The sequence below is a fragment of the Pongo abelii genome, chromosome 3 (assembly GCF_028885655.2).
Source record: "Pongo abelii isolate AG06213 chromosome 3, NHGRI_mPonAbe1-v2.0_pri, whole genome shotgun sequence".
Classification (NCBI taxonomy): domain Eukaryota; kingdom Metazoa; phylum Chordata; class Mammalia; order Primates; family Hominidae; genus Pongo; species Pongo abelii.
In genome coordinates this window covers 5478729-5502407 of record NC_071988.2, presented here as the reverse complement: position 1 = coordinate 5502407, position 23679 = coordinate 5478729, and the positions used below count along the sequence as shown (strand labels likewise).

The 23679-nt window shown below is 51.5% G+C and overlaps 1 protein-coding gene across 4 annotated transcripts in view; it reads left to right on the top strand.

The window, feature by feature from the left end:
- SORCS2 (sortilin related VPS10 domain containing receptor 2) overlaps positions 1-23679 on the top strand; it is a 548735-nt gene that overhangs the window by 182090 nt on the left and 342966 nt on the right. For all 4 annotated transcript variants that reach the window (XM_054553680.2, XM_024246327.3, XM_054553679.2 and 1 more), the window contains exon 2: positions 18719-18786. In XM_054553680.2, coding sequence (XP_054409655.2) covers positions 18719-18786 — 68 coding nt within the window. The remainder of the gene's footprint in view (positions 1-18718; positions 18787-23679) is intronic.

Sequence of the window (23679 nt, the reverse complement as noted above, 5' to 3'; positions counted from 1 at the left end):
ATCCATTGGTCACTGGGGTCCCTGGCATAGTGACGAGGGAGTGGAATGTGCAGGGTAAGTCATGGTGATTTGAGGAGAAAGGGACTTTGAGGCTGCCTTGTCTAACTCTGGCTTCTGGGACTTTCCCCTGCAACACCCTGTCTGGGTCATCCCCATGAAGTGGAGCTCCCTACTCTGATCAAAGGGAAAGGCTGCCTCTGATAACCTCTGTGTCCTTTCCTAGTCCCTTGAGTCAGGCATGGGGATACAGAATCATTGAATAAGGGTGTTAGACATTTATATCAGTGTCTCATTCAGATGATAAATGGAAATTCTAGAATCATCAAGGCAGCTCCATGCGCCTCTGTCTCTGGGCATGGAAACACTCATGCTACGTCCCATGTTGGGTGAGACATCTCAGTTCCCCGGGCCTTGCAGCACTGCAGGGCCATCAGCAGGATACCGTGGTGGGATTTCTGAAGCAAGATCTGGTATGGCTGGGGCCAGCCAGTGAGAAGCCTTTTCTCACGCACGTCCAGTCCTGGGAGCCATGCTCGTGTGCATGAGTGAGATGCCAAACTGCACTTCCTCGATTGCGTGGAGGAACATCTGAGTTCAGGCTTGGCTGTCCAGAACCAGCCTGAGGCAGCTTTGTGTCACTGGTAATAGCAGTTGAAAACAGTTAAAAAAGAGAAACCAAAACAAAAATGCGTGTGCAATACTGCAATACACATCCACCCCAAAGCCTATTAGAAGTGACTGTGAGGATTATTGGCTGCCGGCACTGTGTGTCCACAGAGGAGTAGACAAGGACAAATGTCTCGGGTTTGTGTCGAATGGACGTGGCTTCTTCCTCTATCTCATTCAAGTCACTTTCCCTACCATCGGCCTCTTGTTATTCGTGTGCAGGTTACTTGCCTCTCTGGGCCTCAGCGGCAAATGAGGATAATAATACCTAATCAGAGGTTGTTATGGAGATTAAATGAGGTGAATGCTTATAGCTTAGAAAGTTCTAGGTAAATGCTTGTGATGCAAACACATAAGCCAGATGACTGTGAGAATCAAATGCAGGCAGGTCTGGAAGCAGTTCTTGGCACATGGTAGGAGTGCAGTTGGTGACAATTGACCTCTGCATCTCCAATCACGCTGAAGCCTGCCTGGGCAGGACTCTGCATCTGTGTGCAATGGGAACAAACAGGATCTGTTTTGTAGTACAATTTTTCCCCAGTTGTAAATATAAAGCATGCTTATTATAGAAAAGCTGGAAAATATGCAAAGAGTAAAAAAAAAAAGAAAAATGGCTGGGCATGGTGGCTCATGCCTGTAATCCCAGCACTTTGGGAAGCCAAGGCTGGTGGATCATTTGAAGTCAGGACTTTGAGACCAGCCTGGCCAACATGGTGAAACCCCGTCTCTACTAAAAATACAAAAATTAGCCAGGTGTGGTGGTGGGAGCCTATAATCCCAGCTACTCCGGAGGCTGAGGCAGGAGAATCGCTTGAACCCGGGAGGTGGAGGTTGCAGTGAGCCGAGATCGCACCACTGTACTCCAGCCTGGGGGACAGAGCAAGACCGTCTCAAAACAAAAATAAAAACAAACAAAACCAATTCACTAATACCCAGAGGTCATTATTTTCTCACTCAGGCATATTTTTTTCTGGTTCATTTTCTGCACGTGTCTGCGTGTCCATATGCGTGTCTTTGTGGGTTTATACATAAGTATGCCTGAATAAACTTTTTAAGACTTACAAAGAAGGGATCATGACCAACACTCCAATGGAGTTAAACAAGTATTCGCTGCTCATCTAGTGAGCAGAATTTCCCAAAACAGCAGGCACTTCTAATCTCAAGCCTCCCCAGTTGTCCTCTGGAAGCGGCAGGGTCATTCCTGAACCCCACCCCCACCCAGCCCATGGACATTCCAGCCCCAGTGCACAAACCCTGGCCTGCAGTCACGTGCAGCCTGAAGACCAGCTCTGCACTAGGATTCGGGCTGTGAAAGTGGTTTGTGCCTGCAAAGAGTTTATAGTCTCATGGAGGAAACAGACATATAAGCACGTGTTTTCTGTATGCGTGTGGAAGTATAGGGAGGACACGTTGTGTCTGTAATTTCAAATATTTGTTCATGTCACATTGTACCATGGGTATTTTCTCAGATCATTGTTTGTCTTTTTTTTTCCTCCTGATTTGTATCGTTGATTGAATGAAGTGGTTATGCTATGGTTTATGGAACCATTCCCCAGTAGGGGTTGTTTCTGGCTTGTTATAAACAAATGCTGCTGACGAGCACATAGATACAGTTTCGAATGTTGACCAGCAGATATGTTTGCCCAGTCCCAGAACTGGGGCTGTGACAGGGAGGACAGATCGGACCTTCTGCCAAGGGTCTGATTCTGGTGGAAGGGAACACCATATGAAGCCACATGCCACGCTCCCAGCAGGCGCTCAACAGACATTCATCACTTCAGCTTCCTCTCTGAAAGCCGAGACCACATCCTGATGCATGTTTAAATAGTTCTGCCAAATTTGTTCCATCATTAACTTTCAATCACTGTTAATTTTAGACAGGGCTCTTAATTCAAGTTTTTTGTCTTTGTCAAGTTGATGGAGATGGCTCTGTTTTTAGCCCTGATGTGATGGCGACAGGGCTCTCCTTCACCCGGGATGGCAGAATGCCCTCCGCCACAGCTGGTAATGAAATGCCAGGCATGTGATTTAGCTCAGTCAGCTCAGGAAGTTTACATGGGGAGCCTGATTTGACAGGTCTGTTTTATAACAAGTCGCGCCAGTGAAGGGAGCCTTCTATTTGATATACTTAAGGCAGAATTCAGCCATATGTTTGGGTCCCAGCAGAATCGTTCCCGTCCTCGTCCTTCCGTGGAAGATACATTGAGTTCACCCTGGGGAGATCTTTTAAATTAGATTTCAGAAATGAAGATCTTGTTTTTTGTGTCCAGAAACTTAACCCTTCAATGATTTTCTTCTCTCCAAATAAGTCACAATATACCCCGATTTTCATGAAGAGGGATATATGGATTTTTCCTCTGCTTTTAGTTATAATTAGACTAGCTGAACTACATGGAGAAGGTAAAGCTGCGTTTATTTGTTACAGGCATATTTATATCAAATACAAATGGGGTGGATGGGCTTGTGACTCTTCATGGCCATGAAAATGAAATGAATTTGGTCTCTGAAAGTAACCTTGGGTGAGACTAACATCTCTGTTGAAATTGACTCTATTGCTTCTCTTTAGGCTAATGTGTATCATTGGAGGGGTCCATTCAGATAATTTAAGGCACCTTTATGGGGTTCTGTATTAGTTTGTTCTCACGCTGCTATGAAGAAATACCTGAGACTGGGTAATTTATAAAGAAAAGAGGGATGATACAGTTCCACATGGCTGGGGAGGCCTCAGGAAACTTATAATCCTGGCGGAAGGGGAAGCAAACACGTCCTTCTTCACATGGCATCAGGAGAGAGAAGTGTGAAGCGAAGGGGGAAGCCCCTTATAAAACCATCAGATCTCATGGGAACTTACTCGTTATCACCTATCACGAGAATGGCATGGGGGAATCCACCCCCGTGATTCAATTATCTCCGCCTGGTCCCGCCCTTGACACATGGGGATTATTGCAATTCAAGGTGAGATTTAGGTGGGGACACAGAGCCCAACCATATCAGGTTCCTCCCTCCCACACTGCTACCAGAACACCTGTGTGCCAGGCTTTGCATGTGGCATCCCTGAGGCATTGCTCCCCATCTCCACCCCTGCCCACCTCCCTCAGACCACTGTGGGCAGCTGAGAATTATCCCAGGTCTGCCCCCGCCAGGTCCGGGCCCATTCTGAGACCGTGAATGACAGGAAAGACCACATTTCCTCTTCTTGCCTTACTGGCCAGCATGGACACGGATTTGTTCTTGGCCTTTTTAATTGACCCTGGCTGAGTGGGACGGACAGTAAAAGACAGCCTCCCCCTAGATGCCCCTTCATTCTCGGGTAATATGCATACCCCGGCCTTTGTTTTATCCGTGTGATTTACATGCTGATCACACACATCTAAAGCAGATGTCCTGGGTTACTGTGAGATTCTGTTGCCTCCTAGATCCTGTGCTTGGGATGTGGCTAAGGATGCCAGGTTGGAGGGAGGCACATCCGAGTATGGGCCAGCTCTCCATGTGGGCCTGCCTTTAAAAGGAGGATCCTTTCAGAAATCGCACCTGTGCTGCGGTTGACTCCCCAGGGTGCAGCAGGTTCAGCAAGAGTTGGGGCATCCTGAGCCTTGGGAGGGCAGGATCACCATTGGGCATCTGCAGGGCTGCTTTGGGGAGCAAACACAGCCTGTGAGGTCGCACCAGGCACAGCTGGGGTGGATGGGTGGAAGCACGAGAGGCGTATTCAGATAAGTGTGAGGAGGGCCTTCGGGAGTGGGGGCGCCCCATTGTGTGAGGTGTGCACATGGAAAGGCTGTTGGCTGGGCTGCTGCCATTACAGTGATGTATGGCTGAGCCTTCCCCGTTCACAAATGAGTTTCTTGTGTTATCAGTTCCCCCACTAAACACCCTTCACAATAGACGTGCGGATACTATGGGTGTCCATTTTGCAGATGGTATGATTGCAGAGGGATGGGTAACCTGCCCAAAGCCATATAGCCCAAATGAGGGAGAACCTTCCCGACCCTGTGGCTTTTTAGATTTGTGCTCTAAACAGAGGCAAGGGAGGGACTCACTGGGAAATATGTTGCTTTGTTTGTCAGATTTATACCAAGACCTCTGTGAAGGGCCTGTATTCCTTCAGGCTGTGGCATGCCTAGAAAACACGCTGAAGGCAGCTGCAGAAACTTGCTTTTTAGACATCACCAAATGCTATTTTTAAAATGCTTTTCTTAAAATACTTTCTGTCAGACATTCAGTGCGTGAGTGTGATGATTTGTCTCCTCCTGGTCCCTGGCTCCCCATCCCCAGTCTGCCGGTTCTGTTCTGCTTTCCTGATGCCCAGAGCCTGGCTAAGGACAGGCTTGGAAGAGCCACGGGTCCCCAAAGGTTGCTCAACAATGGCCATTTCTTCAAAATGGCCTGGGTTATGGCTGCTTATGCCTCAGAAAGCCCAGAGATGGGTAGACAGAAACCATGGGGTGCTGCTGTCAAAGATGTGCTCAGCCCCAGCCTGGGGTTTGGGGCTTACCTGGAGCCTCCACAGGAGCCTGGTTCTGAGATCTCTGCTGTCTGAGCATAGGGAGCTTGTCTGGGGGCCCCAAGAGGTGTTTGGCTTTAAACAAGTAGCATTCATAGGGGACAGGCTTTTGTGGTTTCATAGAGAAGCTGAAGGTGCTGAGTCCTGCGAACAGTCTCACAGCTGTTTCCTGCCATGTTGGAATTGCATTGGACAGGCAGTGAGCTCTCCATCACCGGACTCCTGGGCTATTACTGGGGACTGGTGAGGAAGGTGGTGTTGGAGATTCTGCATTCAAGAGAAACTGAGTGTTTTTCAAAGTGAGGTAGTTCTGTTGCTGAGGAGGGGCTGGGGCAGAGCATCTGATGGCTTTAAAGCCCAGGGCAAGGATGTCAATGTGGTTTCCGTCATCCTCTGCTGACCCGTGGCTAGACTGCCTGTGGCAGCCCCCTCGTTCCTCCTTAATAAAGTCAGGGCGGGCCGTAGGCCTCAAGCTTGTCTTTGGCAAGCTATTGCTGTTTATTTTTGTAGTTACCTTCTATGGATGACAAGTAATATTTGTTTTCTATTTATGGCTGTGATGTGAAATTTGCTTACTTGTGTTAAAGAATTGGGTTAATTAGGTGCGGTGGCTTACGCCTGTAATCCCAACACTTTGGGAGGCCAAGGCGGGCAGATCACGACGTTGAGATCAAGGCCAGCTTGGCCAACATGGTGAAACCCCGTCTCTACTAAAAATACAAAAATTAGCCGGGTGTGATGGCGGGCGCCTATAGTCCCAGCTATTCGGGAGGCTGAGGCAGGAGAATCGCTTGAACCCGAGAGGCAGAGGTTTCAGTGAGCCGAGATCGCGCCACTGCACTCCAGCCTGGGTGACAGAGCGAGACTCTGTCTCAAAAAAAAAAAAAAAAAAGAAAGGAGTGGGTTAATTTACAATGACAGCTTCATGATGTATCCTCTTGGTGGGCGATTCTGGTGCAGATGTTTGAAGATAGTCCCTGAATGATCAGATATTGGGTTTCTTGAGCTGTTTGGTGGATGACGTGACAGCGACTCCTGGCTCTCTTTGGAGGGGATGGCCGATTTGACTCGCAGGTCCAGCTGAGAGCATTCCAGCACAGGGCTGCCAGTGAGACACACGGAGCACAGAGCTGGAGGGCGGAGCACAGAGCTGGAGGGTGCTTCCCCAGAAGAAGAGCACGCTGTGTCCAAAGCCATGCAGTGTTAGAGGCCAGCCTTCCCTGAAGCTGACATCAGAGGTTGCCCTGTGGAGGCTGCCCTTGAAAGGGTCCCTCCCTGCAGGAAGCCCACTTTGGGAAGCCTTTCCCAAAGACTCTTCCTCTTCCTCCCTGGTGAAGGCTGTCCCCCGTGAGTGTGGTGTCCCTGGCGGAGGGAGGGTGGCTGTGCAGGTGTGGATGGATAAGAGGAACCCCTCAGGCAGCCAGCTCTCTTACTCACAGAATGATGTAAACCTTCTCTTTGAAAGAATTTCCCAGAAGAGCAGGCTGTTCTAATCCCAAGCCTCCCCAGATGTCCTCTGGAAGGGCAGGGTCATTCCTGACTCCCGCCCCCACCCAGCCCACTGACATTCCAGCCCCAGTGCACAAACCCTGGACTGCGGCCATGTGCAGCCTGAAGGCCACCACGTGCCAGGTGCTGGGAACCAGGGCCAGAGAGCCTTAGGCTCCAGAAGGTGCAGTGCAGAGGGGACAGGCCACAGCCTTCAACCAGCAGAGCAGGCTGACAGCAGAATGACCAGGCACCAAGCTCTCCGTTCCACTAGCCTCTCTGGGCCAGGCCTGTGGAGTCTCCAGAGGAAACAGGCAGGTGAACAGGACCAGGGACACAAGGAAGGAAGGGAGTCAGGTCAAAGATAGGACCTCGTTAGGGAAAGGCCCAGGCATGAGGGGCTCCAAGGCCTCCAGAAGGACCTTGAAGGGTGAGTGGTGCCGCTGGTGGAGTGGGGGGGCAATTTGGCTTGGGTTTTGGGTGAGCCAGCCCTCAGAGCAGGGCAAAGCTGATGGTGCCTGGAGCTGAGCGGGGAGCGATGGGGGTCTTGGTCTCCAAAGGTCTTGACCGCAGGGATGGGGTTTGGACTTTAGCCTCTGGGCAGTGGGAGACCCTGATCGTGTTTGAGCCTGGGAGTGACATCGCCGTCATCCTCACTGGTATTTATATAACATCCCTGGTTGTACAGTGAGTTACCAAGTGACATCTCTGGCTGCCCCAGGGTTAATGCCCCTGTAAGGTGCAGAGAACAGGCCCCTCCTGAGACAGCCCCAAGACTGGACCAGATCCCCGAGTTGAGTTTGAAACTGATTGCCAGTCCTCCCTGCCAGGGAGCCAGAAAGGCCTTATTGACCCCATAGATTGGGTCCCAGACTGGACTACAAATCCTGAAAGGGGGTGGAAAATGATGCTGACATGCCTGTATGTTTAGTGCTTTCCCGAAATTCTTAACAGGGTCCACACCTGGAGAAAATGACAAAACTCCTGCCCTGGGTAAGGGGAGGGGCATCATGATCCGTTTCCATTTGAGAATCAGCGTACGGGGGCTGGAGGGGGCTGGAGGGGATTGTCTGCAGGGCTGGGGGGCAGGGCTGGGGCTGCCCAGTAGCCCAGGGAGAGAAGAAGGGCCAGAACTGGGGAGGGTGGGTGCAAACGGCTGCAGGGCCCACGCCTCCTGCTGGCTCAGGGCTCCGTGCCAGGGTCCGCACAACATCGAGGGACCCGCACACGTGCTTTAATTTCCTTTAAAATCAGAAGAAGAAAAAATGAACTTTTAGGTCGGGAAAATGTTTTGATCTATAATATGAAGATAATGCTATTTTTAAATACCAACACAGCCCTAAAATATACATTCTGATATTTTTTAATGGAGGAAAAGGCCATGAATACTCCAGCGCTTCGATCCCATGGAGTCCTCATGCCCCGCGGGGCTGCTGAGGGGCGGATTTCAAAACAGCACCTTGTGTCATGGATGCTTCTCCCAGCGGCTTTCTTGAGAAGATAATTCGGCTCGGAGCTCGAGAGGGCTCTGAGTGGCTTCTTCCCAAGCTGGCATCAGAACCTCCAACCCCTACCTTCCTGACAATTCTGAGGGGTAGGCCTTTAGAGGGCCACAGCCTGCTTGGGTTCCCTAAGGCCAAGGGACATTGTTCAGGGGCTGCTGTGCCCAAATCTGGGTCTTTGCAGTTGGATGCAGCCAGTGACTTCTTCCACCCTCCCCTCCTCCCCTTGCAAGAGGCAGCGCTTCCTTTGTGCCTGGCACCTCTGTTCAGACACGACAGCGTTGTTTCTAAAGAGAAATTCTTGGAGGTAATGAACATATGGTTGTCTGGCTGGGCACCAGCAGGGAGGGGGAGAGCATTGGAGCCTGGGGAGGGATTTCTGCTTTAAAAACAGGATCAGCAATTTCCACCCACCTCCTGGAGATACCCGGGCACTTTTTATGTTGAAAGATGCTCAGCAGTAACAACATCACAGCTCATTCAATTACCTTTTATTGCCATAAATAGACCTGAGAAATGCCAACCCTTCCAGGTAGAAACACATTTTGAACAGCAATGACAAAACAAAAACAAAAACAAAAACAAAACAAAACACCAAAACAGCAGCTTGTAATTTCACTAATAATTTTACTTACAGTGACTATTAAAAAGGAGTGATGGGTGAAATTAAAATTCAATCAGGTTGTGAGAAATGGAGAGTAAGTAATATTTTCAAAGGATAGGTGAGGTGGAAAAGTCTACCAAGACCCACCTATTAAAATACACATTATCCCTTAAACAGATTTAATGTAAAAATGCAATTTTCCACAGATCAGCAGTGCCCGTCCATTTATTTGCTGCTGACTGATTTTGATTTATGAGGCCCTTTCTTAGCTTTGTTCTCAGCTCTCTTTTTTTCAGACACTGGGTTTCATGCCTGTGAAGGTGTCCAATGCCTGTGCATGAAGGGCCTTCTCCCTCCCACAGTCCCTGCAGAGGCCCTTGGTGGAGGCCCAAGGGCTGCATGGTGGAGTCGGAGGCCAAAATTGCCATCCAGCCCTCCTTGTGTGAGTGGCGAGACTTGGGGCAGGTAAGGCCTCTCTGTGCCTCAACTTCCCCCAAATGGGGACAACATGGTTCCCAGGGACAAGGCCTGTGGGGGGATTAAAAGAGAGAACATCCATAGAGTGCTCAGCATGCGGCTCAGGACAGAGGAAGTCATTTATTTTAATGAGACGGTGATGAGAAGTGGCAGCTTTTCTGGTCCAGGCACCTTGGGTGAGGCATCCTGCCTGCCCGCAGTGCACCTCACTGCAGGTCAGACCTCGGGGGGCTGGGGCTGGCTGTGGGAAGGAGACGGGGTTAGGGTGCGTACACGGGGCCCTGCAAATGTCTCTGCCTCAACCGCGCTGGGTAACAGGTGTCAGTGAGGTAGCTTAAGGCAAACCACCCATGTCCACACCATAGGGCTGGAGGACATCTCCCAACCCAGCTGAATGTCCGGCTCCACCCAAGACCCTTCTTGGGAGACAGTGTGTTCTGGGTTCCCACCTCCTTCCTGGCTGACCCTCACACTGCACCGGTTGCTCCCTCTGGACACACTGCACGGCCAACTCCCTGCATCCTTGCTTCAGCTCTGTGAGGCTCAGTGGCTTGCCCAGGAGTGCACAGCAGGCACAGGCACGTAGAAGGGCCAGGATTCAAGAGGAGAGCCTTTTGCAGAGGTGCCTGATGGCAGGGAGCCCAGACACTGCATTCGAGGAGGAATCAGGCAGGTGGAGGACCAGGCTCGCCGGCTCAGCTTCAGCAGAAGATTCTTACAGGGAAAGGCCTGTGCTCACTGCAGCTCTGATGGCTCCACTTTGGAGGGAGAGCCTTCGGGGATGCTCTGCGGGCATTTGTGGATCCCAAGCTTGGAGAATCTAGGAGGGCTCTGTGGAGCAGGGGCAAGGGTGGGTGGCACTCAGGGGTGTATGGGTAGGACTGAGCCAAAGCCCTAGGGTCTGCAGGGTGGGCAGCGGCGTTGGCAGCAGTGTTGAGCAAGGCTGCATTCCTTGGAGAGCCAGCACCTTCTGTGGCTTTTTGAGCCTAATGGGATACCCACCCCTCCCCTCAGGGGTCTTTAGTAGAAAGAAACGATATTCCTCTCCCTGGTTAATAAATGCAGGATCAATGTCTTTGAAATGGAATTGATTTCTTCATAGAGGATGAGGGTGCAATGGGGATGCCCAGCACTGAGCCAGCTGGCTTCCTCAGGGACCACAGGATGGGCCAGCCCAGCCAGCACAGTTGAAGGGAAGGGGCCAGCAGGAAGTTCCCTCTTTCATGCGGGCTGGAGAGAGCTTCCGAGCCTGCTGTCCTAGCTCCCCAGGGGGCTGGTCTTGGCCTCAGGCTGATGTGGTTTGAGTCCAGCGCAGCTGGGGCTTGAAGAGTGCCACTCTGCACTCGGGAGGAAGGCCCCTGCTCTTCCATGGGGTCTGAGGCCCTGCCCCACACTGGGAAGCAAAGCTGGGCCTGGGTGAGGGTGACCCTCCTGAGAGGTGGGCAGCTTGAGCCACCACAGTGGTGAGGGACATGTGGTGAGGGACAGACGCCAGCTCCCAGGCTCCTGCCTTGGGGGTATAACACTGATCCAACCCTTGTTCAGGGCAACAGGTCCAACCCTGAAGGGGCAGGGCACTGCCAAGCCAGCCCAGGCCACCTGCCTCGATTGGGACCAGATGTCTGAAGTGGCTCTTGCTGGGGGAGAAAGGAAATGCACACTTATTGAGCACCGACTGAATGCTTCCACCAGCATCTAGTCTTCCCCTTTGCCATGTGTACCAGCCCCATTGGCATGAAAATGAGCATCTTCCTCATGTTTTGCAGGCCAGAAGGGAGGGAGGCTGTGGCCAGACTGGTACATCCACTTCGCCAAGTGGAGCAGCCACACCTTGGAGTGGCTCTGTTGCCTTCACACGCACACATGCACACACATACACATATGCACACACACATGCACATACACATGCACACACGCACACATGCACACACATATGCACACATGCACACATATACAGGTACACAGATACACATGCACACGCGCACACATGCACACACACATGCACACACACATGCACACACATACAGGTACACAGAGATACACACATGCATACATGCACACATGCACACCCATACAGATACACAGACACACATGTACACACATGCACACACATACAGGTACATGGAGATAAACATGCACATGCATACAGGCACACAGAAATATACACACATGCACACACGTACACACAGATACACAGAGATACGCACACAGATACACATGTACACACATACAGGTATGCAGATACACATGCACATATGAACACACGTGCACACATACAGATACACAGACACATGTACACATGCACGCATACAGGTACACAGATACAGATGCACACACAGGCACACGGAGATATACACACATGCACACACAGATACACAGATACATGCACACACAAATACAGATACAGAGATACACATGCACACGTGCACACATGCACATGCATACAGATATACAGATATGCACACATGCACACACAGTTACACAGAGATACACGCACACATGCACACACATGCACGCACACACATGCACACACATATGTGCACACAGACGCACACATGTGCACAGATGCCCCCACATCTGAAGCTGGGAGACAGGCAGACAGCCTGCAGAAGTCAGCTCCGTGTTGGCCTAGCTCCTGCTCCTAACTAGGGCAGCTGCAGTGACTGGGAGGACAAACAAAACCCCAATGACAGACTCAGCCTGAATCCCCTCTGGCTGCTCTTGGTAGAATCTTAACCAGCAGAGAACTGGTCCTGGGTGGTTTTGGCCAGATGAGAAAAGTCACCTGCATTCTGGGACCTGCCCGATGGAGGAGGGGAAATGGGGGCTTTGAAAGGAGAAGTCTCTTTTATTTTATTTGAAAAATGTTTTTGAAATAGGTAATACAGCCAAATGGTTCCAAATGTCACGACTACTAAAGGGTCTCTAGTTAAAATCTCCCAGTCTCCCTGCTGTTATCCCTCCCTGCTGTTATCCCTCCCTGCTTCCCCACCCACAGGTGTCCACCTGATCCCATTTCCTGTGTTTCCTTCCAGCATGTCACCATGTGTCTTCGAGCAGAGGTGAATACAGATTGTTTTTGAGATAAAATTCCTGTAACACAGAACTCACCCCTTTAGCCATTTTGAAGTGGCCTTCACCTCTCCCGCTTGTGAACGTAAGAGTGGGTACGGGAGATCTCCCTGCATCGGCTCCCACACATCCTTTTTCGTCCTTCCCATCCACACAGGTGCCTGGGGCTGCCTTGAGTGGTGAGCTCCCCCGGCGATCCCCCCAGGCCCTGCTGGTGGATACGTGGGTTATTTCTGGTCTCTGGTTGTTGTGGTTGTTGTGGTGAAGGTCTTTGGGCATCCCTCATTTCCCATGCACAGCACTCGATGGAATAGCTTCTCTGAAGTGGGATCTCCAGGCCAAAGGGCACACAGGCTTGTGCTTACCTTGGCGGTTCTGTCCATGCCCCACTGCGGGTGGATCATTCCTTCTCCCCCATGGGCAGTGTGTGTGCAAGTCTTGGAAAGCGGCTTGTTGGTGAACAAATTCTGTTCCTGCCTATCCTGCTTGTGCTCTTCCCCTCAGTCCCTGGCAGCGGAGCTTGTCTGGCTGGAGGTCTTCGTCCATGTTGGCTGGAGGGTGAGGTGGTCTCCAGACCAGTAACTCTTTAAGAATAGCTCCAGTTGGTGAGTGTGGAGTTACTGATGTGGAGTGAATTTGGCCAAATCCTGTGTGATCCCGGGACAGAAGAGGGTCTGAGTTGGGCCTGAGTGATGTGACCTGTACCAGCGAGGCAGTCTGAGACTCAGGCGGGCCACTGCCCATGGGCCCCACTGATGGGATTTCTTACAGATTCCAGGGCCCATGTCCACACCTGGGCGAGTACACAGATGGGGTGGGGGTGAGAAAAGGCCTCACCAGGAGTGGGTCTTGGCTTTTCTGAGTCAGCCTGCTGCTGATGAATTCACTCAGCAATGATCATTCAGACACTCCCTGTGTGCCGGCCCTGGTGAGGCTCAGGAGGTGGAGGTGTCTGAGGCTGACACAGCTCCTCCCCTCCTGGGGTGCACAGGGTGCTCAGGAAAGGCTTCTAGGAGGCAGTGGCCTTGAGAATGAGCAGGAGGGAGGCAGTGCAGAAATGAGAAGGGGGAGAGCACAGCGATCCAAGTATGCAGAGGCCTGGGGGGTGGGTGACAAAGTCAAGGCGGGAGCTCGTGGCCAAGGGGGTGTGTTTGGAGCAGAATCCGCGGCAGTGAGAGTAGAGGGAACCAGGCTGCTGAGGGACGGGAGGAGCCTCAGCTTCCTGATGTGGCTGAAGGACAGTGAGCAGGGGTGTGGGCCTCCCTCCTGGGAATGCCTTGCCAGGGCAGCCCCTCAAACGTGAGCAACGAAATGAAGCTTCTGCAGGCCTGGGGTGGGGCTGCCTGGGGGTCTGCATTTCCAGGAGCTCCCAGGAAGCTGCGTGGCCAGTCCCCACTGTGAGGAGGAGGCCCACGGCTGTGCAGCTTAGCCAGGGAGACCTCAGTGACACTGGGGGCTTTCAGGGGCCTTGGACACTGACCTTAAGTTCTCCCTTTTTCAATGGAGTGTTGATTTTGGAGTTTGCAATCAACACTAAGTTCTTGCAGTCTTTTAGTAGTAGTATTTGGTGCTTTATGTGTATTGATTGACAACTGAATTGGGCCTGAGTCTGTCTGTCTTTTTAATTATTCTTGAGCCCCCAAAAGGCAACCATGTGTAAGGCTGCTTCACAATCATTTCCCACTGGCTGTTTGGAAGGCTCAGTGTCCTAAATTGGAGGTGCTTAGAACGTTTCTTGCCTCTTGTCCTAAGAGGGGCACATTTAAGGAGGTGATGCCGAGTGCTCCTGAAGAGCAAACCTGGTAAAGACGAAGCTTGGGGGAACTGGGCACTCATGCAGGGCCAGGGTTCAGGCTGGCTCAGAAAACCTCAGTGTGCGTCTCTCCGAAGGGATTATTGGGCGTCTCTCCGTAAGGAGCTTGTACCCAGGGCCATTGCCATGCTGCTGAGTCAGGCCCCACTGCACAAGAGCAGAGGGAAGTGGCCCAGGGTCTCAGAGGAGGCACCACGAACTTCCCTTGGATGGTGAATGGTGAACCTGATCCCCGGATTGTGGAACAGCTGACCTCGTTCCTGGTGGATGCTGATTGCATTTGGGAAAGGATTTGGTAAAGCACTTTATGAAAATGGCCTTTTAGAAACTCCCAGGGCATGTTATTAGGTTGTTTGGAATTGAACAGATTTCATGATGTTTGGGGGTTCTGAAGCCATCGATCAGCTCTAGTTTTTGGAAGGGAGCAACTCCTCCATTTGACAGGTGGAGAAACTGCGAACTCTGCGGGCTTGGAAACGTGCCAGTGGGCACTCAGGGAGGAGGGGCTGAGCCTCGGGCGTCTATGTTCTGATTTCTGGTCTAAGTTTATGTGGATGGACACAAAGACATGGGGAGGACCTCCCGCAGTTTCCAAGTTAGCACCATTTCTTAGATGAGGAAACCGAGGCTCAGCGAGCCTGGCCACCCTGCATCACACCCTCTTTGTTTTATTTTAATCCATCTGAGAAGTGCCCACTCTGCCAGGCCCACCTGGTAAAGACAGCATTGACCTCCCAGTTCATGCTGTTCACAGGTGAAGATGCTGACGACTTTGCTGCTGGCCCATCAGCCCTGGAGCTGAGACTTCCTCTGAGCCAGCCCCCGTTCCCCAGAGCAGCAGAAAGTCCTGTTAATGCCATTATGGGTCCGAGGCTGGTTAGCCTCGGCTCCCTCCCACTGCCAGAGCTTTGAGACGTAGCCCAGGCCCCTTATCTCCAGGCAAGTTGGACGGCTCAGCGCAGAGCAGAGGACCTTCCAGAAGCCCAGCACAGGGCTTGGCACTGACTTGTGTGGTGGAGGTGGGGGCCGGCTATGGTGATCGGGGGGTGGGGCTCCATGGCCGGCCTAGGGTCTCTCCAGGAACTGAGCGTGGACTTCAGGGTTCTTTTCCTTCTGGGGAAGGGTACCCTCAGTCCCTCTCAGAGAGGGAGCAGGCCCTTCCCTGGAATAAAGCCAGAGGCAGTGGACACGGGGGCCAGGCTGTGGATGTGGGTCTACCAGGACCAGGGTCTGTCCCTGCCGAGCCCTTTCTTTCCCAGGCTGCGAGAGAGTGGATGAGTCGATGCTTGTCACAGGCTGAGCCGGCACAGATTTGGAACCCAGCACCCTGGCTCCCTGGCCCATTTGGTAACATGGCGTTGGGAGAATAGGAACAGATTCGTGCACTGCCTTCCCCACGACCGGGAGGACAGGAGGCGAGAGGATGAGACGCGGGGTGACGCATGTATCCTGAGGAGCCTTCGAAGTGATGAGTGGCGGCAGCAGCCGACCTCTTGTGGACAGCAGTAGCTCTTCTTTCCTCGTCTGTTGCTTGGACATTCCTGGCTGTCTGGGAAAGATCCCTGTGGGCTGCGGGCTCAGGCAGCCTCTGGTTGGGAGGAGACCCTTGGCAACGGCCGTTGCTGTGTGGTCCTGACTCACATTCCAGATTTTTCTCCCACCCAGATCAAAGAGCCCCAAGGCTAACGCACCAGCCACTGAAAAAACTGTCCCGGGGATATTTCATCTCCAAAGCTGTTAGCTGAGGGCCCCAGAAGGGCATGTCGTAAGTTTTGGTTCTTTGAAACCACTTTTAATAGAAGTTTCTTCTGAAAACACAGGCTTTCAGCGTGGCAGTGAAGAGCCCCAGCTTGATGTCGAATTGCCTGGGATCAAATTCTAGCTCTGCCGCTTGCTGAATGTGTAGTTTTTGGCAAAATATGGAAGCGCTCTCTGCTTTAGTGTCTTCATCTGTAAAACAGGGATAATAACATGCGGCTCCTGGGGGCATGGGGGCAGCACCTCTTCGGGGTCCCTGGGGCATGGCAGGGGTTGCTGTAACTGCGGGGCTCATCGGTGGCAGGGCTGAAACCAGTGGTTATTAGCTATCATTATTCTTAATGACGACAGCGCCTGTGGCTTATGGGTCATTTCACGTTTGCTACTGAATATTTAATCATCACTGTGGCATCATCATAGACTGGAAAACTGAGATGTGTTGAAGTCGAGGGTCTGCTAGTGCAGAGCCAAGCGTGGAACCCAGGTGGTCTCACCTCACATCAGGGTCCTTCTCCTTGATGACTGCAGACTCAGGGCATGGTGGCGCTGCCTTGCTGTCTGGCTCCTCCAGCACTGGCCCTTCCTGGGCGATCTCCTTGTTTCAGCCCTGGGCAAAGGCAACCCCACAGGAACCCAAAGTCCCATTCGGCTTGGCCGGTTGAAGCCAGTAGAGCGATTCTGTCCCCAAGACAGAGTGGAAGGGGGTCCTCTTGATGGAAGGAGTGTGGTGGTGGTGGGGAGGGGGGCACTGGCCTCTGCCCAACTTCACTGCATAAATGATCCTTCCTTTGGGTAAAGTCACCTGCATTTCTTTCAGTGAGTGGTGTGAGTGCTTGTTATACGGCAGGTGCTCTGCCCCGCACTGGGGAGATAAACAAGGTTCCCACCCTTAACGGTTTATCCCTCAGCAGTGGAAGCAGACCCTGTGAGCTGTGTGGGGTTGCAGGGAGGTCCAACAGGGTTGGAGGGGGGTGTATGGAGGGGGCATTGAGCCCAGTGTGGGGGGCCTTCCTGGGGGTGGTGTGGGTCAGGCTGGGATCTGAAGGTTCAGCAGGAATTCACTGAGGAAATAGGGCTGGGGGATTTGGGGAAGAACATTCCAGGGTGAGGAACGCCCTGTGCAAAGGCCCCAAATGCTGGGGTTTGGAATGAGGGGGTGGACTGGTGGGGAGTCTCCCCTCGAGGGAGGGGGAGGAGGAAGCAGTTTTGTTGGGTGATTGGGTGACCGTCCACAGTGGCAGAGCTGGAATGTACAGACAGGAGTGATGGGGACGTGAAGCCAGCCTCACAGCAGGGTGCGCCCCAAACCCAGCAGTCTGCAGAAAGGCAGGGTGCCCTCCAGAGCCAAGCTCCACCCCTCAAGGCCAGGGCAGAGCCTGGATCTCACACTGCTCCAAGATCAGATTGGGAGGGGGCAGGAATTTCCTCCTAGATGGGGCCGGATCAAACAGACTTTGAGGTCCCTTCCAGCTGCCACACTCTGGCTGCACAAAATCCCCTCTACGAACAGCGTGACTATATCAAATATGAATCAATGGGTTAAAGTCCACACCCTGTCAGCTCCCCACTCCTCGGAGGGACCTGGCTCTGACGGCAGGCTGTGAGCTGACAAGAGAAAATCGCTTTGTTCCTGAGCATGGCATAGCCAATCTGGCCTTGATTGACAAGGCCTTGCTTTTTAAAATCATCTCTGCCTGTAAGATGCACGCTGTCCCATCTCGGGCAACAGCCCCTCCTCGTGTCCTCCCTGCTCAAATCACCAGGGAAAGAAAGATAGTAGGTCAGCCCAGCTGCCATCTGTGGAAATGGCACCTTAGGACCGAGCGCAGGGAGCTCTGCTTCCATGGAGGAGCCCGACCGTTGGGGATGACCAGGGTGGTGACCCCAAATAACGAGGCTAATAGCTGCTCCAAAACCCAAGGCTGTTCCCATCTTACCTCCCAGGGGCTACCCTGGCCACGGGAGTGTTAGGAACAGCTAACAGGGACTGGCAGTGAGTGAAATGAAATTTGATGTACATGAAAACGCAGTGGCTGGTGCAGTAATTGGGAAAATCTTTTTCCCATCAGGGCTGGTGCATCCTTATTCCCCAGCCCCCATCCTTTTGTTGTTTACACAGTTGTTTCAAAAGACAGTTAGGTGCTCCTAAACACATTTATTTTCATTTTTATAAATAGTTGCATTTTCTGCACAGGCCTGAAATGCAAACAGCGTGTTCAGGTGGGGCCCCGTGTGTGATGAATGAATGAATGAATGAATGAATGAATGGTCTCAACAACAACAAAAACGGGTGTGTGCCACCGAGGACTCCTGGGCCCCCAAGCATCTTGGCTGTGCCTCCCCAGGCACCACTCCAGGACAAGTAATGACAGACGGACCACAGGGACCTGCTCTGGTCTTGGGTGGCAGCCCCGGCAGCTGTTTCCAGCAGGCTCAGGGGATCCTCTAATGCGCTGGTGGAGACAGAGCCCCGTCTCCAGAAGCCTTGCCAAATGCGCTCCGTCCTCACACAGGGACCACTGCCCTGGCACTCCCTTTGCCACAGTTTGGGATTGTCCAGGGCTGGGTTTGAATTACTTCCAACAAATGGCAGCTACTATGTGGATTTCACTGGATTCAGATGTTCCCAAAGTCATTCTGCAGAGCAACAAGCAAGTCCTCAGAGCAGAAATAAGCCCATGTCTAAGAGCTCTCATGCAGGGTGGCCCGGAGCCTCCCAGGGATACTGACTGAGAGAGACCCCAAATTCTGGCAGGGAGTGGTGTCACTGTACCTCTCTTTGAGAACCTTGGAACCCACTGATTTCTGCCTTTTACTTTCTGTTAACACCACAGGTGATCTTGATCCTGACGAAGTACTACCACGCAGACATGGGGAAGGTTCTGGAAAGTTCTCTGTGGCGGTAAGTCAGCCCGATGGCAGGCCTTTCTCTTACGCACCTGCGTGCCGTCTTCCCAGGCTCTCAGCTGAGGACCGAGATCCAAATGCCTCGCTGTGGCAGCCCCTGTGAGTCGGTGGCCTCGCAACTTTTCTTTGGCTAGAAAATGCATAAAGGAAAAGTTGAAAGTAGCTTAACAGTTTGGGCAGTGGGTATAAAGTGCACTGCAGAATAGGCAACCGTTCAGAAAGCATCTTGGCTTCCTTCTCTTTTCTTTCTGTTTTTCTCCCCGCTTCCTTTCTTTCCTCCCCGGAGAAGGAGGGTTTGCATTGTGAATTCAGGTCAGTGCACAATTTCCCTTCACTTGTGCTCAGAACTTCACACGCAGCTCCTGGAGTCCACCAAAGGCTCTGATTATCCTCATTGTTTGGACGTTTTTCTTTCTTCCAGGCTTAGCCAAAGAGCTTGGTAAATAAATAAGCCACTGGCGATGGGGGATATCTTTTTATGTGTGAAATGTGAATTCATCCCAGGAACATTAGATTGCCCCTTTGATGTTTTAAATGAGATGAGAAAGAAGGAGGATTTGAGAACCCATTCTGGTTATCATCCTCCTCAATATTTACAGCCATTCACCCAGGAAGGGTACAGATGGTCCCCAGCCTCTGGGCTGTGGTTTCCAAGCTTTTCTCCTGCAAAAGATTCTCTTTCTTCCATGCACCGATTACCACCTCCACGTTCTCTGGGTGTGAAACCATTTTGGTTTCCAACATATGTTTCTCAAGTAATAATTCATGTTTCTATTTGAAATCCATAAAAAGATGCCTCTACCTGCTGATCGGGACCTTGAGTTGGTTTATTTTCCATTTTTGGCTTTGCTTTTAGCTAAGGGGTTTGGTGATTCATTCTGTTGGTTCTTACTGAGGGATTTCTGCGATGCTCTGGGAAGTTGTTGAAACGTGTCTCGAGTTGGGTTCTTTCTTTGCTGTAGAAGGAATGGCATCACCTGGAGCCCACGGGCCTGGTCATCTGTGCTGCTAATGAGGCCAAGCTCAGGGGTTAAGACACTCACAGTCCTCCGAGTGGTCCTCACCCGCTCCCCAGCAAAAATGTTTTTCCTAGAAGCTCTTCTCCGTGTGGATTCACCTCCCAGACCCACTGGTCTCCTCTAATTCCGTCGTCACCACCGGAAAATGAGGGGTGAACGATGGATCGTATCCCTGTGTAGAGGACAGATGTTCCCTGCCACGGCCCCCCGTTGCTTTATGTGCTGGTGGGATTGCTTTAAAAATGTCTCATTCCTCCAGTGCTGGGCTCAGCAGTGTTCACTGCTTCCAGACAAGAGCAGAAAAGTGTAAGCTCCGCGGGCCTGTGAAATCTCACTGCTGCTCTTTGAAAATTTATGTTCCAAGGCAGGTTTTGGGGGCCACACTCCTGGACAGGGCAGGCCCAGGGAGGGCACCCTCGCTGCTGGGCAGAGGGTCTCAGGGTGGGTTCCTCGGTGACAAAGTGGACGGAGATGGTCAAGTCTTCTCCTCCTTCCAGCAAAGGCCCTCAGTTACCTGATTTGCCCCAACTCCAGCATGTCCGTCAAGTGCGGGGCTGCAGTCCTCCTTGGCATGGAGGGATCTGCCTGGGGCTGCCTACCTCAGAAGTTTCCAGAGTACCCACTTCCCTCCCCTCACTACAGCCTCTCAGCATGGCTGGATGTGGAGGCAATGAGATTGTGTGAAGCGTCGTCTGAACAGGGAACGATTTTTCCTGGTGTGATCTGCACTTATATGACGGAGCTGCCGGCATAGTTCATGTTTGCTGGAGTCCTTGTGCGGTGGGGGTGGGGTGGGACTGACTGTGTCTGGCCCCCTGGCATGGGGCCCAAAACCACTTACAGACTCCAGACAGGATTCCTCAGAAGCAGGTGGCAGCAGAGAGGCCAAACCACCCACTCACAGCTGCTCCAAGGGTAGGGTGGTGGGGGCTTCCTTCTGCTCCAGAGAGCCTTGGTCTCCATGTCTGTTAAATGGGGATAAGATACCCCTGAGGAGAAGTTGTGAGAACTGAATGAGGAAATATGTGAAATGTCCCTAGAACAGTACATGATCTAAATTCAGTTTTTCTCCAAAGCAAATTGACAGATTTTAATTTTCTGTGTTCCCTTCTCATCACCGTCTCTATACCCAGATGTTTCTTTGCCTTTATTAAAAATGCTTGCAGAGACATTAGTCATCTCACCAAAGTTCACCCACATCCCTACCCATCGGAGCAATTACTTTCTTTGTTTATATCATCTTTTCCGATGCTAACATATTTATATAGGTAGAGACACAGAATGCAGTTTTATATTCTTTTTATCATTTATAAAATACGTTTCTAGTTTTTCCATGTAGTGACAGGGTCTGCGTCGTCATTTCTTTTATGGCTGGTATGAGCCCCTGGCGTTGGTTCACTCTAATACTTAGTTGTCCCCTTATTGATGCTGCCATAAAAAATTTAAGCAGGTAGTTTTCCTTTTCATTTTGTTCCCTGGGATGAATCAGTTACATGACTGAGCCAGGGAGTATGCGTGGATTTACAGCTGGTGTGCAGTGGCATTCAATTCTTCCTCAAGACGAATGTGCATTCCCACCCGGGCACTGCCCTGCGTCCTGCCGGCGACTTTTCTAACTCCTGCTCATTTGACGGGAGGAGCTGAGGGCAGGAAGGAGATGGCATCATTGCTTTAATTTGCATTTTTTTTTTGTTTCCTAGTGAGGAGGAGCAGTTTTCTATGTTAATTACTACTCACATTTTCTCCTTTGCACATTACCCGCTCCTGTCCTCACCCTCTGTTTTGGGACTCATGCAGGAAGTTGGTGTTGAGAGTTGAGAGCTAGCCATCACTCTTTGTTCAAGATGCTGCTTCCTCCCGCCCCCACCCTCTGTCTGCGTTTGAGGCCCCTGTGGATGGAAGGCTGGCGGTGCCCTCGTCTGGAGAGCACATATTAAATAGGGCTATTAAAGACACAATTAATGAATGTGCACTGAGTCTCCTAAGAATCCTTCTGTGTAATTGCAATAAATACACTTTTAATGACAGGTATGGTCTTTTCATTCTGGAAATGGGTCTCTGAAATCTAAGCTGAATGTGTTTTTAAGTGTCCTGCATTTAATGGGCCCCACGTCAGTGGCACCCCCTCCTGGCTTCCATGATGATCCAGTGCTCTGCCCCTTTCTTCTTGTGGTGGTGATGGGGGTCTTCTGCTCAATCCCAGGCCCCCTTGAATCGGTGCAAAAGGCTGGGGTGAGGAGGGGAGCACCATTCTTCCCTGGAAAGCCCCTGGTTGGCATCAGGGTTTGAAGTGTGCGGGGTGTGCTCCTCCACGTGGTCTTGCCCACACAAGCCACAGAAGCCACAAAGGGTTGAGCAAAGCCCAATGTGTAGACTGTGGGGTCTTAGCAGAGGCACAAAGAAGTCACTTAGAAAAGCCCTTAAAAAGTGCTGCAGCTTGGGCCAGCCAGGGAAGGTGTGAGTTCAGGGTAGGTCCTCCCAGAGGTTTTCCCCGGGAGAGGAGCATGGGAACAACAGACCTAGTGCAGCACTTTTCAGACTCCAGAGGCAGTCGAGTCTGCTGGGATCTTCCTGCAAGGAGCACATGGTCAGATTCCACCGGTCTGGAGGGCGGCCCAAGACTTTGCATTTCTAACAAGCTCCCGAGTGCTGCCCATGCTGCTGGTCCGGGGACCACACTTCAAGTAGCCAGAGGTTGGGCTGGTTAGGACCGAGGTTTAAAATCCTTCCAGGGTACTTGAAATAACATCCGAGCCATACCCCCTGCAAAGACCCCACCCCCGGCTCCTACCCCATCCCCAGTCTCAGCTCCTCCCACTCTACCTCTTACTGTTCAGTGTCCAGTGACAGTAGCCTCTTGGCTGACCCTGGACTACACTGAGCTCAGTCCCTGTAAGGGCTTGTGCATGCTATGGCCATTGCCTGGAGTGCATGTGGCACCGACCCCAGGTACTGGATCCTGCCCCTCATTCAGTCTCCCCATAAACCTCTTTTCTTCAAAGAAGCTTCCCTCACTACTCAGGGCAAAGAGGCCCCCAGGCATTCTTTATAACCTCTCTCATTGAAATGTGGGAGTTCCTGTTTATGGTTTGCCCCACCACTACCACCACCATCACCACTAGAACATAGGCTGGTTGAGGATGCGAGGATGGAGACCTGCCAGGTTTATCTTATTGATCACCAGATCCCTGGAACCAAACTCAGATCTGGTATAGGAGATACATGTTGGGCATTGGATGAATGGATTGACAGATGGACAGATGGGTGGATGGATGAATGGACAGATGGATGGATGGACAGATGGACGAATGGCTTGACAGATGGATGGATGAATGGATGGATGGATGAATGGATGGATGGACAGATGGATGAATGGATTGATGGATTGATGGATGAATGGATGGATGGATGGATGGATAGATAGATGAATGGATTGATAGATGGATAGAATGGATGGATGGATAGGGAGATGGATGGATGGATGGATGAATGGAAGAATAGATGGATAGATTAATGGATGGACATATGGATGGATGGATGAATGGAGAGATGGATGAATGGATAGATAGATGGATAGATGGATGGATGGATGGATGGAGAGATGAATGAATGGATTGATAGATGGATAGATGAATTGATGGACAGATGGATGGATGGACAGATGGACAGATGGATGAATGGATTGATGGATGAATGGATGGATAGATGGATGGACTGATAGATGTACAGATGGATGAATGGATTGACGGATGGATGGACAGATGGACGGATGGATGGACAGATGGATGAATGGATTGATGGATGGATGAATGGATGGATGGATGGATGGATGGATGGACAGATGGATGAATGGATTGATGGATGGATGG